The sequence below is a fragment of the Brachyhypopomus gauderio genome, chromosome 3 (genome assembly GCF_052324685.1).
Source record: "Brachyhypopomus gauderio isolate BG-103 chromosome 3, BGAUD_0.2, whole genome shotgun sequence".
Taxonomy (NCBI): Eukaryota; Metazoa; Chordata; class Actinopteri; order Gymnotiformes; family Hypopomidae; genus Brachyhypopomus; species Brachyhypopomus gauderio.
The window spans coordinates 18,012,281-18,026,927 of NC_135213.1; the positions used below are offsets into that span (position 1 = coordinate 18,012,281).

Genomic DNA, 14,647 nt, shown 5'->3' on the forward strand with positions numbered 1-14,647 from the left:
CTTATGAAAATTACTCCACACTAAAATGTAGACAGACGGATAAAAAAAAAAAAAAAAAAAACCCAACAAAATCAAAACACATCAGATACATATTCTTTTGCGATATTAACCAGCTAAAACTTGATGGCACTTATGGTGATGGAAATCACATGTAAAGTATGACCGTATAATTGTCAGAGAACATGTATGATGCAGTGTTGAAAAATGTGTTACTGGATCATATTCAAATTGAAGAGTTGAGAATATTTTTTTGTGTGCAAGGAAACGGATTAGGTTTCAGTTAAACATTTTGGATTATTGGGTGGAACTGACCAGCAACCAAAGATATTTCCTTTTGCTCATTGTTACTCCACAATTTTTTAATGTAATATAGTGATCTAAACACCCTGAAATCTCGACTTATTACAATACTGATCCAATTGGTTATCTGATCTGTCTTAAATATAAACTTGAAATGTTTCATATTTTAATCATAAACCAAATCATGCTATTTGTTTTTGAAAATTGATGCCTATGAAACTGTTCTTGCTAAACCTTAAGAATTACATGACCTGTAATCTTGTACAATGACATTTCTGCTATGCAGACGTTTTGAACTTCTCCATTGATTTTCAATTCAAGCCAGATAGAACACAAGGTGCATGTACAAGCAATGAAGTCATGACAAAAGCTGTTCCATTCAATGTTTAATGTACCATATACCAGAGAAGATACAGGCAGGTATTTTATCAAAATACTTACAGAAACTACTAGTATAGAAATCAACTACCATCATGTTGGGATGTGAAACTTCCATAGCTTTGCCTAATAAGAATTAATATGGATGAGTGAAGCCCTGTTAGATTCAAAGAACAGCCATAACTCAAGTGTGCCTTGCAGTGAAGTCGTCTTTCCCCCCACCATTGTTCCCTATAGAACTTGAGATCTGTCTCAATACACTAATGGTGAGAATCATCCTAGTATAATGCATGCTATTAGTCCATGTGAAAAGTATGTTGTAAATTTTAAGGTAACTTTTTTTTTTAAAGAAAAGCTAGATCAGACTAGACTAAATTCACTTACACAGCCATCCACACATGCCAAAAACCTCAATATTATGTTTAATGAAACAGGCTTATTAAAATATGCATTAGGAAAAGAGACCTTCTACTAATGTAATTGTTTAATTTCAAATTCACATTAAGAAGCAAAGAAAGCAATGAACATTTTTATTAATAAAGATTGAACACCTAAACAAACTAACATTTCCATGTCAAATTCTACTCCTCTCCTTCCTCTGCCTCTCCTTCAACCGAGTCGACACCCACCTCCTCATAATCTTTCTCCAGAGCAGCCAAATCTTCACGTGCCTCAGAAAACTCTCCTTCCTCCATCCCCTCTCCAACATACCAATGCACAAAAGCTCTCTTTGCATACATCAGATCAAACTTGTGATCGAGGCGGGCCCAGGCCTCAGCAATAGCAGTGGTGTTGCTCAGCATGCAGACCGCCCTCTGGACTTTGGCAAGGTCGCCCCCAGGAACCGCAGTTGGTGGCTGGTAATTGATCCCAACCTGGTAACATCAGCAGTGTTTGTTAACAATTCTATGCAACTTTCAGAAATAAACACAATGACAGCCTCCTCATTCAAAAATAGAAACACATCTGTTATCAAACATTTTGTAATTGGCAATGACAGCTTCACTAGTGGACCTCCTAAAACAAATTTACCTTGAAGCCTGTGGGGCACCAGTCAACAAACTGAATGGTCCTCTTGGTCTTGATGGTCACGATGGCAGCATTGACGTCTTTAGGAACGACATCACCACGGTACAGCATGCAACAGGCCATATACTTTCCATGACGAGGGTCACACTTGACCATCTGATTGGCAGGCTCAAAGCAAGCGTTGGTAATTTCCCCAACAGAGAGCTGCTCATGGTACGCTTTCTCCGCAGAGATGACTGGCGCGTATGTGACAAGTGGGAAGTGGATTCGTGGATAAGGGACTAGGTTGGTCTGGAACTCCGTCAAGTCAACATTGAGGGCGCCATCGAAGCGAAGTGAGGCCGTGATGGAAGAGACGATCTGACCGATGAGCCTGTTGAGGTTGGTGTATGTGGGCCGATCAATGTCCAGGTTACGGCGGCAGATGTCGTAGATGGCCTCGTTGTCCACCATGAAAGCGCAGTCGGAGTGCTCAAGTGTGGTGTGAGTGGTCAGGATGGAATTGTAGGGCTCTACTACTGCTGTGGAAACCTAAAAGGTGAAGGTCATCATATTTGCACATACCACAAATGTCAAACAATGTTGCTTCCAAAGTAAATGCAAAACTACATTTAAAGAAACTTATTATATATATATATATATATATATATATATATATATATATATATATATATATATATATATATATATATATATATATATACTTCATAAATATATAAAGCAGTTTTAAACACAATCAACAAATATGCACGTTTCCTGATGTGAATGCTGCCTGATACCTGAGGTGCAGGGTAAATAGCAAATTCAAGTTTGGATTTCTTGCCGTAGTCTACCGACAGTCTCTCCATCAAGAGGGAGGCGAAGCCTGAGCCCGTACCACCCCCAAAGCTGTGGAATATGAGGAAGCCCTGGAGCCCGGTGCACTGATCACACTAACAATGTTCAATGGAGGATACAGGGAGAAGGTGCAGAATGCAATTTTAAAGTCACACTTTGGAGGACACAACATGTCTTCTAGAATGTCATGAGTGAAGAAATGAATCTTACCAGTTTACGAACGCGATCAAGTACCAGGTCAATAATTTCTTTACCAATGGTGTAGTGGCCTCTCGCATAATTGTTGGCAGCATCCTCCTTCCCAGTGATAAGCTGCTCAGGGTGAAACAGCTGCCTGTAGGTACCTGTGCGAACCTCATCTTTAAATGGAGAAAAAGCAAAGCCATGCTTTTACATTGTCATATACATACTGTACATATAAACACACACACACACAAACACACACACACTCTTAATTCAGAAGCACTTTACTTGCACAGCTGATGAAGGACCTCTGTCACACACACACACGTGTGTGTGTGTAACCCTAACCCTAATTTAAAAGTATTAAAAAACCTTAATCGCTATTTTGGGGGTATTGAATTTTCATTGATATTTTAACTTTGCCAAAACAACAAACAATATGCATTAATATTTATTTTCCTCCCTGCAACTATTAAAAATAGCATGACGCCGTCACCTGTAAAGCATCTAGAGACAACCAAAATCACTAATGGCACTAGGATTATTAATGGCCCAACTGATCAAGTCCAATAACTGCAATGCGCGGAGCTCAGACTAAGAGGTTGGTGTTGATGCTCCAAAGGTGTTTGTTTATTGTGAAATAAGGAACATACCACACATGTGGCTACAGATGCTACATTTATACATAAACATCACATAACCACCGTCCCAGCGGGACGAGATAATGTATATCGATCTAGACATAAAAAAAACTCAAGAGTTGATGAAAACTAAAGAGTCATTAGAATGCAAAACAAACGCATTGAGGCACATGTCATAAATACTGTGTTTATTGTTATTTATTATTCACCAGTTTAAATCAAGTTGTCCTAGGTGATGAATAGCTAAGAGTTAGGCTACTTGTTTCTTGTCATGACCAAAGTTATATTTTAGTATATCTAGCTCTGGTTGAATTTATTCTTTTGACCTTTGTTACTGTATCAGAGTTCTGTTGTATGGTTGGGTTTTAAAGATTAAACTGCAAATTACATTAATTTTGTAAATTAAAGATCTGTTGCTGATTGCAACTTAAAGTGGCGAAACATTTTGGGAAGGTCTTTAAAAGGTATTGAATTTAACTTCAGTATTTCTGCAAATACCCTGTTGTTGTATTCATAAACTGCCACCTCGCTACCTTCTGCCATTTTTTCTCTGCTCCGAACGCCTCTGCTGCTCCAGAAGAATTATGGGATAAGACTAGGGTTGCAATGGTATGAGATTTTCACGGTATGATAACCGTCTCAGGAAATACCGCGGTATCACGGTATCACAGTTTGTTACATATATTATTAAAAGATACACTGACCCTTAAAGAAATTGCAACAAAAGTTTTTTTTTGTTCAATGAACTATTTATTGTAGAAACCTGGAACTATTGTAGGCCTATACTGTTACGGTGACAGTCCTGGACCCTTCCCTGTGGGCGTGCCGCTATGTTGTCTGCGTGCTGTTATGTCCATATAAGTAGTTCCGTGGGTGTGGGTTGTCCGTGAGCGTGTTCGTAGTATCACCTGTGCCTTGTCTCGAGATCACGAGGGTCTGTGTTAATCACCTATATAATGTGCGTTCGCGCAGTGTCTTGTGCTCGTCTTTGTCTAAAGTTTTGTGTCTGCGTGAGTGTGAACTGTGTGCTGCTCGCGCTCCGCCCAGAGCTTCACGTCAGTCTTAATAAATCGTTGTATGTTCACCTTCAACGTCGTGGTGCCTGCCTCCTTCACCCTGTCGTTACAGAAAGACGAGCCATAAAGATGCCGGGTTACACATCTGCGCGCAAGAAAAAGAAGAAGATGGCGAAACACCACCACTCTTCTTCCCCTGCACGCCACCTCGACACCCCCGTCCCAGTAGGGGTGAAGCAGCAGGATCCGGTTTGTGAGTACCTGCTGCGTCAGGCTCTGGCGGCCGAAAGCGAGGAAGGGGCCGAAGTTTTCCGGCTGGCCGCACAGAGGGTGTGGGAGGGGAGTCACTGCTCTCCACCCCCGGCGTACCCTGAGGAGGATTTGAGAGAGGACCCTGCTACGGTGGGAAAGAAGGCGGCAGCCCAACGCCGTCTGAGTGCTCCGTTCCCACCATCTGCTACGGCGAGGAGGAAGACAGCCTCTCTGTCAGCTCCGAAGAGACCGTTAGGTCGGAGAAGGGGTGCTCTGACAGAGAGAAGGTCGCTTGTGCTCCCTCGGAGGGGAGCGAGATGAGCTGGTCGCGCTATCCTGACTCCGAGGAGCCGATGGCTGTGGACCAGGAGCTCTCCGAGGAAGAGGAGATGGAGAGGGCAGGGGACGAGAAACCGCTACCCCGAGAGGTACGAGGGGAGACTGGCTTTGCCAGCGGCCAGGAGTGGAGGTTGGGGTCTCCGACAGGGGCTCCTCGAACCGCCACCGGTTCGCGGCAAAAGACAGGACCTCCAGTGGTGTCCAGAAGAGCGGCCAGAACGCCGCCTCGTAGGGCCGTCAGCGTGCGGCGAAAGAGGGTTCCTCCGGTGGCGCCTGGAGGCGCGGCAGAAACGCTGCGACCACCGCAACTCCACCGGGGGAGACGGCTCTCGGAGGCTCGTGATCCCGTCGGCTCCGGACCTGCCCGTCGGTGTAGGTTCGGGGCTTTCCAGCTGCGCGGGACGCTCCGGGAGTAGCGAGCCCCTGGCGGGGGGTTCTGTTACGGTGACAGTCCCGGACCCTTCCCTGTGGGCGTGCCGCTATGTTGTCTGCGTGCTGTTATGTCCATATAAGTAGTTCCGTGGGTGTGGGTTGTCCGTGAGCGTGTTCGTAGTATCACCTGTGCCTTGTCTCGAGATCACGAGGGTCTGTGTTAATCACCTATATAATGTGCGTTCGCGCAGTGTCTTGTGCTCGTCTTTGTCTAAAGTTTCATGTCTGCGTGAGTGTGAACTGTGTGCTGCTCGCGCTCCGCCCGGAGCTTCACGTCAGTCTTAATAAATCGTTGTATGTTCACCTTCAACGTCGTGGTGCCTGCCTCTTCACCCCGTCGTTACATATACAAAATGTCTCCTTTAAAAAAAAAAAGCTGTACACCTGTTTATAAATACTGCAAAATTAGAGATTTAAGTTTAATTTAATATCCGATACACTGAGCCTGGGTCAGTGTCTAATCAACAACTGTTGTAAACGTCCGTTTTACTGCCAAGTTGGAATATAACCAGAAAGAGAGGATTTATTTCTGACATGATCCTCACAATAGAGATTTCCATTTTAAGGCTTTCACATAGAGTCTGGTTTTAACATATGAAAAACAGGCACGTCAGAATTTGAAAATGAAATCATATAAATTAATGGCGTCTTTCACATCCAGTGAAAGCAAATACCTTAAAAAGCTAGGTTTATACTTTCACGAGTGACCATAACACGCGACTCCGCACACCTTGCGCGAACCTCCGCGAACACCCCTCAAAACAGGGGAAGGAACATTTACTTGACGAATTTTAATGTTGCTTTGTGTTTCAGGTTTGAAAAGTGCTGAAATTTAGGCTAAAGTACTTGAAAATGCTTGAAATTGTAACTACTTTGTTTCACAACAAATATCTGTCTGACTGAACAGTTCTCTTGTATTACGTTAACAAATACGAGCCTCTTGTAATTCCAGGACGAAACATGAGAGAACGTGAAGACGGTAAGATTGGTCATTTTGAAAATAAACAACCAATAAATAATAATAACAACATTTTATTTGTAAAGCGCCTTTCTGGACACCCAAGGACACTGTACAACACAAGAAAAATAAGATACAATTAAAATACAAATAAATATGCATAAAAATACAATATAACATAAATATCTAAAAATCTCATCCATATGCTAATTTAAAAAGATTAGTTTTAAGTCCTGTTTTTAAAATATCTATAGATGTACAAGCCCGCATTTCATCAGGGAGCCCATTCCATAGCATTGTACCCGCGACACAGAATGCTCTTTTCCCAGTGGAACTTAACTTATAGGGCGGAACCACAAGCAAGTGTTGGCTTGACGATCCAAGTGTACGCATCGGGGAGTATGGCTGGAGTAACCTACTTAAGTAGGAAGGAGCAAGGTCATGCAGGAATTTAAAAACCAACATGAGCAGTTTGTACTGGATGCGATACTGCACTGGAAGCCAATGAAGGTGACACAGAACCGGGGTAATATGCTCTCAAGATCTTTTATGGGTAAGCACCCTTGCAGCTGAATTCTGCACATACTGCAGCTTGCTCAAAGCCCGCGCAGGGAGGCCATACAACAGAGCATTGGAGTAATCCAGTCGGCATGTGACAAACGCATGGATCAAGGTCTCAGCAGCAGCAAAAGAAAGGAAAGGGAGAATCCGAGAAATACTCCTAAGGTATTGCCCTACATGTATTGCCCTACATGTATTTTTGATGTGTGACTCAAAAGATAACGTAGAGTCAAATAATGTGATTAAAAGCGAATTATTTTGAATAATTTCAAGTATATGTATAAGTATTTAACTTAATTAAGTTTAACGTGCTGGGAAATATTGAAATGGACCTTGAAAGTGACGTACAAGTGCTTTAATTCCACCTTTTAAAGGTGTATGAACTAGGGATGCAAATGATTAATCGACTTTCGATTAATTGTCGATCAAGAGGTTAGTCGATCAAAATGTATTAATCACGATTAATCGTTAGAGCGCGCTACTGTAGTAACTTGAACAGAGCGTAAGAACGAGAAGTGAACACGTGTCGCGAAAGACCAGAGTGGAAAACAAAATGAAGCGGGCGAAAAGACGTGCGGTGTGGGACCATTTTGAAGCGGGTTCGGGAAACAAGACAGAAACTGCGTAATCCAGAAAATCCCGATGAGGGAAACTTTATTTTCCACGCAACTCAAACAATAGCACCGTTCTCTCTCCGCTCCCCCAGTGTCACTTAGGACCAAGTGCCTGTCTGTTAGGGAATTCGCTGCGAGGAGTAGTACTCGCTACAATTTCAACATTGTTAATTTAGGCAAAGAAGTCAAATATTCTCTGTGTAATGCGGTATTGAAGTACAACAATTCCACTAGCTCACTCAATTATCATTTGAACACCGTGCAGCTGTCCTGCATATCACCACTGCACCTGGTCAACCTAAAATCACAGCTACACTTGGAAGGCGAGCGTTTTCGAAGCTCGCTACGAATAAAGAAGAGTGAGCTAAAAACAAAGCTAGCTACTGCTACTGCTGTAGCACTTACAACAGATTGTTGGACGGCTCTAACAACAGAAAGTTACATTACCGTGACGTGCCACTACACTGACGAGAACTGGCAGCTAAAATCTGCAGTGCTGATTACGACGAACATGTCGGATAGACACACCGCTGACAATTTAGCTGACAAGCTCAATGATGTTGTGGAGACTTGGGCACTCTCCGGTCGTGTTACAGCGTGTGTTCACTACAACGCTAGAAACATTGTCCAAGCATAGGCTCAATAATATTCTGTTTGGCTCTCTATTTAATTTCTTTTTTTGTCTAATGTCTAATGTTTCAAATGCAAGAACGGAGCCAGTCCTTAATTTATTCCTTTTTAAATGAAAGAATGTATTTTGTTATACCATAAAAATTTCCTAATGCAATTACTTAAGCAATATATAATACAATATACTTATCATAATATAATATATACTTTTTGAACAAAGTGAACCATTTAGCTGATATTTTTAAAGGCCCTATTGAAACACTGAAATTCAGGTGAAAAACGCCGCTTATCGATTAATCGAAAGTCGATCGATAAGATCAATCAACTAACGATTAATGAATTAATCGATAATTTGCATCCCTAGTATGAACCCGGCAAACATGACTTTGTTCGCTGCGCTGAGATGAGGCACGCGCGAAGTTACAAATTTCAAGAGCTGCACGACCTCGCGAATCGACTGCGCGCGAGACCCTGGCGCACGGCTAGCCAACGCGATTACGTCATTTTCGCCACTGATTTTAGTTTAGCCCTTTTTTTTGTTAAAAAATTGTTAAGTCTGATGCACTTTCTGCCATTCTCACCGCTGTGTAGCTGAACTGGAGCGGAGTTGCGCACGCGCGGGTGAGTTTCTCAGCTGGCTTGCCTTTTACCAGTAATAAGCAAACGCACACGGTATGATAACCGTGCATTTTAATACCGTGAAACCGGTTACCGCTGAAACCCTAGATAAGACAGTGTGCCGCAATCGCATATTTCAAAATGGCACCCGATTCAGCAAGCCATCCAGGTACTTTTTGCTTAATGTTTAATGCCTACTGTCTATTCAGTAGCCTACTGCTTTGACATACTGAATAGGAGGAAAGTATGCATTTCGGATGGAGCAATAGTCTCACTTAAAAATATATATATACGTGAAGGAAGCTATTAGCTTGGTTGGTCCTACTGTCGGCCATGTCCCATCTGCCACTTCCATGTACTGCATATTTTCTGTGTCTTATTGCCAATACCATTGCGAATTTTCAAACATTTTAAGATAGGAGGGTTTTAGAATGTGGTGGCCGATATTTAGGACATCCATGTTTTCTCGCGATAATAGCAGCAAATTAACCAAAATATTACGGAAAGAATTTCTCATTAAGTCAAATGAGTTTTGGGCATTAATATACACATATCACATATGTGTAGTAAAATACTTTTTTAGTTAACTTAAAATGTTGGCCAATAATTGGGCTACTACAGAGTCAAATATAAAAAGATATAAAAGAGTTTAAAACGCCAAAGAATATTTAGTTTGATTAAGTCCAAATTTGAAGGTCTTCAACTTCATTCAATCCAATTAGCTAAACTAGCTAGCTAGCATAGTTTGCTAACGTGAGGAGATTTAGTTATAGCTAGTCAGTCAAATATCAAACTGAGCCACTTACCGAAAGACCTTGAATCTAAAGGTCTGTTAAAACAACTTACTGCTGAACATGACATTAATTAAAATGTCAAGTGTTAACCCACACTTAAGGTAAAAACGAAGTTCACTACTGCTGTCAAGTGAAGTTTAAGAATTATGCTGTCGAAAGCATTTACGAAATCTAGATGTCAATCACTTCATAGACACATCCCTTTATGTAACACCTGTAAAAGCTGTTTATTGTAATGAAAAACAATGGTAGAGATAGTAACGGAAGGGGATTTGACAGCCCCAAAAACTTTGATCTCTCTCTCCAATAAAATTTTTAAAATATATATAGTGGCAGCGCAATACTCGTTTTTAGACGGATGTCCTTCATCTGCTGTGCAAGCACATATAGGTATCTTTGGATTTATATAGACTGAAAACCTTAAAACAATAGGAATATTGATGCATAAATTTTTTTTTATAAATAGTTTTTTATATTTATTTTTTATATATTTAGTTTTTATAATATTTTAATACTATTTAAAAAATGTATGCACGTAAGTTATCCTTACCAACAACGGTTGGTTCAAGATCAACGAACACCGCTCTGGGCACATGCTTCCCCGCGCCCGTCTCGCTGAAAAACGTGTTATAGGAGTCATCTCCTCCTCCGATGGTTTTATCACTTGGCATTTGGCCATCGGGCTGTATACCATGTTCAAGACAATACAATTCCCAGCAAGCATTCCCTATTTGTACGCCTGCCTGCCCCACGTGGATCGAAATGCATTCGCGCTGTTTGGAGGGAGGCAAAAATGTTCATTTATAGTCCAACAAGCAGGTTAGATACTACATAACTAGTTAACGTTATCTTGCCAGCTATCTTATCTTGTTTAAATAGCTTTTCATTCCTCACCTGGCTTATATAGCTAGAGTTAGCTAACTAAAGCTACCCAAATTTAATATAGTGGTTAAATTAGCAATGCCTTATGCTTGGATAAAACTTGGGAGCTAACTAGGGTCGCTAGCGAAACCACTCATAAGTTTACAATCTAAAGCTAGGTTAGCATAAATACGTTGATAGCAACCTTATATTAGCTAAATAACCTGTCTGTACAAAATTCATAACTTACCATTTTTATAGCTTTTGGTTGGAGTCACAGTCGTCGTCTAAAAGTTAAAATTTGAATTTGTCTGATAATATTGGTCGATATGGTTGAATAAATGGAATTAACGTTATTAAATGTTTGCGTTGTAAATTTCAACGTGTTACTGCCAATTTTGAACTAAATGTTGGAGTCATGCAAACGTTATTAAAGAGCAACGGTTGAACTAGCCACGCCCACAATAAAATGCATTGTCCTGCTTCATGAAACATAAAGTACATTTGTTCGATGCTTGTCATTGGTTGATTTGTCATTTTAACGTAAACGTCACCTTAACTATATGGTGTGCGCGTGAACAGAAAAGCGCATTTTTTTATTTCAAAAACTAATTTGTGGGTTAGCCGTTAGCTGTTTTGATGGAATGCTAGAGATCTGGTTAATCTGTTGCCAAACGCCAGACGACTTCAAAATATTTCCTAAAATCTTGTATTGATTTAAATTAGCCAGAACATATTAAATCAGAACCAATTCGGTTCATAATATTTAACAACAGTAATTAATTGTGATATCATCAACATGCAGTTGGTCTTGGATATCTAGCTAGCTGGGTAGCAAGCAATGTCATCCAGGCGTCCAATATAATAACTAAGGATAGCTATAATTTTGTCATTTAAAAAAAATGTGTTTACTGACATTTTGACTTAACGTCAGGCCCTAACAGTTCGGTGTCCTCTACTACTGAACCCTTTCAAAAACTACTCTGAGGATCTTTGAGTTTATGTCAGATCATACACTTGCTAAGAACAAACAAAGGTTCTGCACTCTACAGCCTATAAGTCCCACTGATATTTTTTCCAGGAAAGCAGAGAGTGCCTCTCACCTATTACCTATAAATGCTACAAGTACAAATGCCCAAAGTTAAGAAGCGCTTCACAGTGCTGTTGTACTCTTTAGAATGAGTGGCTGTGTAGGAGACCTTAGTCCTAAGCAGGCTGAAGCTCTGGAACAGGTGATCATTTTGCAGCACATGAAATTACACATTAAACTCCAAAAACTGCTAATCTAATGAAGCATAATTTCAGCATGAACCCCAGTGCACTGTCCTGCTTTGAAAACGTTTTTTTTTTGTTGTAGTTTTGTGAGAAGATTGGAAGATTGGAGGTGTATATTCCAATAGTCAAAGCGACCATTATCTGCTTTGCTGGCTTCGGGGTGAGAAATTAACTTATTTTGAATTAATTCATTTATACATTAATCATTTGAAATGGAGATATAGACTAAGAAGTATACCAGTCTTTTGTGTATTTTGTAACTTGCATTCATGAAATTTCTTATCCATGTGTGACATTGAACTTACTTTTTGCAGATTTAGCCTACATAAATTGAAGCATATAGGCTCTATTCTAGTAGCCTGTCATTCAGTCTTGAATACCCAGAAAAATAAGAATAAATATTCTTGAAGCTTTGCTTCTTTTTTATTTTGCATTCTAATGTGTAATAAAACAAAAATGTCAATGGCTTCATATCCTGTTTCTTATATTGATACCTATAAACACACTGTGTGTGTGTGTGTGTGTGTGTGTGTGTGTGTGTGTGTGTGTGTGTGTGTGTGTGTGTGTGTGTGTGTGTGTGTGTGTGAGTTAGTGAGTTAGTGAGTGATTATAAATGTCCTATCTATATGTTTGCTTAATTGCACATTGGAACTGGTTAAACGCAATTTCAAACTTCTGTGTTAACCTTGTTACATAGATTTTTGACAATAAAGTTCTCTTGAATCTTGAAAAAGATGTTCTTTCAAAGGAATGACACTGAATGCGGTGAGCCAGCTTGCTTTTCCTGTGCAACACATTTGAAATCATAAATGGTGTGTGCTGCTTTAAAATCAGAGCACCATCTATTTATTGACTACCAGGATAGATAAGTATTTTTTTTAGCTTTGTCAGAGTGGTCAGTCCCAACAATTTCTATGTGGTCTCAGTAATGCATGCCTTTCCCTATATTTTCACTACTGCTAGGGGTTTGTGATGTTTTGATAATATCAGGGTCTCAGTGTAATACAAATCTAACCATGTTGCATACTGAGCATTATTCCGTGTGTGTGTGATATAAAATGATTTTGGAGACATAGAAGATTATGTGTGCTGTAAACTAATATAAAAAACATCAACTGCCATTTTATTTCCTTGTACCTAAACATTTGCTCTTCACTTCCCCCACCCAATGGCAATTTTAAGCCAATCAAAAGTTGGCAGGCAAATGCAAATCAAATACTTTTGAAAGTATAGGTGGTGAGACTAATGGAATAGGAGTGTCCAGTTTGGTCTTGCTGAGAGGTGGTAACCCTACTGTGTTGTACAGACAGCAAGATCTATAGCTAGCTCCATTGTTTACCATCATATACCATCATATACCAGTGATCTCCATACTTAGCACTTTGTACCATTCATTTGATGTCCCCTAACCACTACCCTCAAATGTATGTACAAAGTAATTTTAGATAGATATATGACTTTATTAATATCAATGTGTTCAGAAAGTCATCTGCCTATGCAATCTCCTGGACCGGACCGTTCACGCCTCCATCTCTCTCCTATTGGTTACTTTGCAGTCTGGCTCGCTGTAAGATAGGCTGATCTAGCTGGCAATCTCTACCCTGTTTGACAGCTTGTGGTGGTCGGTAGGGTAGCGGTCCACTAAGAACAAACTGCTGGGACGGAGGTCCTGTATAGCAGTGGAGACTTTTTGCTCCCATCTGCCGAGCTTCGTGGGTCCCAAACCCAGAAATAAAATGCCAACAAACAGCGGGAAAGGTAAGGAGTATAAGGCGACTACTATGACAGTAAATCTACAGCACGTAAAGGAAACACATTTTGTGTTGATTGCCTCGCGGTTAGCAATAGAAAAAAATCCCATCTTGTTAAATGTACAGGACATGTCTTCTACTAGAGCTTTGATTCCCGCAGAAGTTGCATTGGCCAGGAAAGCGGAGTTAAAATGAGTTCCCAACGAAACTGCCTTATAATCTCGTCTCTGGGCATGAGGGGTGAAACAGATTTACTTAATATTGTTCACGAGTTGTTCATTGAAACAACAACATCCATATGCTGCCATGTGTACAGCATTAAAGTCAGATTTATCATTTCACTCTCCTACAAATTTCTGGCGGCCTCGGCGTCGTTTAGAAAGCGGCGTGAACACAAAGGAACACGAGGCGACGCGCGCGAGTGTCAGGAGCAGCCCGTAGTGCGCTCGAGCGTCCTCTGGGTTGGGCGGGGGCGCGCAGCCAGAGTCCCGTGGTTTAACATGAGGAGTCCGTGGGCTCAGCTGGCGCCGGGAGCCTTGCTGGGTCGTGGATTATCCCGAGGGGTGGGGCTTTGCTGGAAGGAGATACACGGCACAAAAGCACAGGGCAAATGCTACCTTAAAAAGTGGATATGGCTACAGAACTGATCCAGTAAATCTACTACAGTGGGCACTGGATTGTATTAATTACTGACAAAACTGTGAAGAATAATTTATTGTATTTGGTTTGCGTTTGCTAGGGTGAAACATGATTTGGAGACAGTAACACCCACTCAGGAGAAATGTGTACGATTCACCTTCCTTGTTTATGCATCTTATTATTATTATTTTTTGCGCAAGACACAGATTTGTTTGTCCTTCTTATACTGGTGTTTAGATTTATGCGAACAATTGACAATGGGACAGAAAGAAAAACACTGCTGTTTGTCGCTGGCTTGGTAATTCTGGACACTCAGGTAGTAACACTGGGAACAAGGAGCAGGAGAGAAGCCAACCAGTCCTGCATCTCATGTCGCATTAGTGAGACCTCCTCACAATGGTTGGACCAGGTCGAAATAGTGGAAGGAATGTGCTGAAGCATGCCAAATTCAACTCTAGGCCAGGAATATGATCCCTTTTGGATAAACACAGATAAGAATGCGGACAAAGCTGAGTTTAAGAGGAGCCTCTTCCATCATT

At 40.9% G+C, this 14,647-nt stretch overlaps 2 protein-coding genes and 1 long non-coding RNA gene across 3 annotated transcripts in view; 2 read left to right on the plus strand and 1 right to left on the minus strand.

Moving 5' to 3' along the window:
- Positions 1-669: 669 nt before the first annotated feature.
- LOC143510523 (tubulin alpha chain, testis-specific-like) lies at positions 670-10,911 on the minus strand. Its single transcript, XM_076999963.1, has 6 exons — positions 10,694-10,911; positions 10,133-10,355; positions 2,755-2,903; positions 2,487-2,639; positions 1,711-2,238; positions 670-1,553 (listed from the first exon to the last, which is right to left on the minus strand). The coding sequence occupies exons 1-6, from the start codon at positions 10,694-10,696 to the stop codon at positions 1,260-1,262; spliced, it is 1,350 nt and encodes a 449-aa protein (XP_076856078.1). The 5' UTR covers positions 10,697-10,911; the 3' UTR covers positions 670-1,259.
- Positions 10,899-12,083, plus strand: LOC143510524 (uncharacterized). The gene is made up of 3 exons (XR_013130016.1): positions 10,899-11,675; positions 11,801-11,878; positions 12,033-12,083. It is a non-coding gene; the product is annotated as an uncharacterized LOC143510524 (long non-coding RNA).
- A 1,234-nt stretch (positions 12,084-13,317) lies between these two features.
- afap1 (actin filament associated protein 1) overlaps positions 13,318-14,647 on the plus strand; it is a 39,819-nt gene continuing 38,489 nt past the window's right edge. The window contains exon 1 of the mRNA XM_076999959.1: positions 13,318-13,476. Within this exon, the coding sequence (XP_076856074.1) occupies positions 13,455-13,476 (22 nt within the window). The 5' untranslated portion in view covers positions 13,318-13,454. The remainder of the gene's footprint in view (positions 13,477-14,647) is intronic.

Bases quoted from the DNA above. Each gene is read 5' to 3' on its own strand.
- LOC143510523 (XM_076999963.1), bottom strand. The intron at 2,904-10,132 runs GTAAGGATAACT...CTCCATTTAAAG, and splicing joins TCTTGAACCAACCGTTGTTG to ATGAGGTTCGCACAGGTACC. The intron at 1,554-1,710 runs GTAAATTTGTTT...TGATGTTACCAG, and splicing joins GGTGCCCCACAGGCTTCAAG to GTTGGGATCAATTACCAGCC.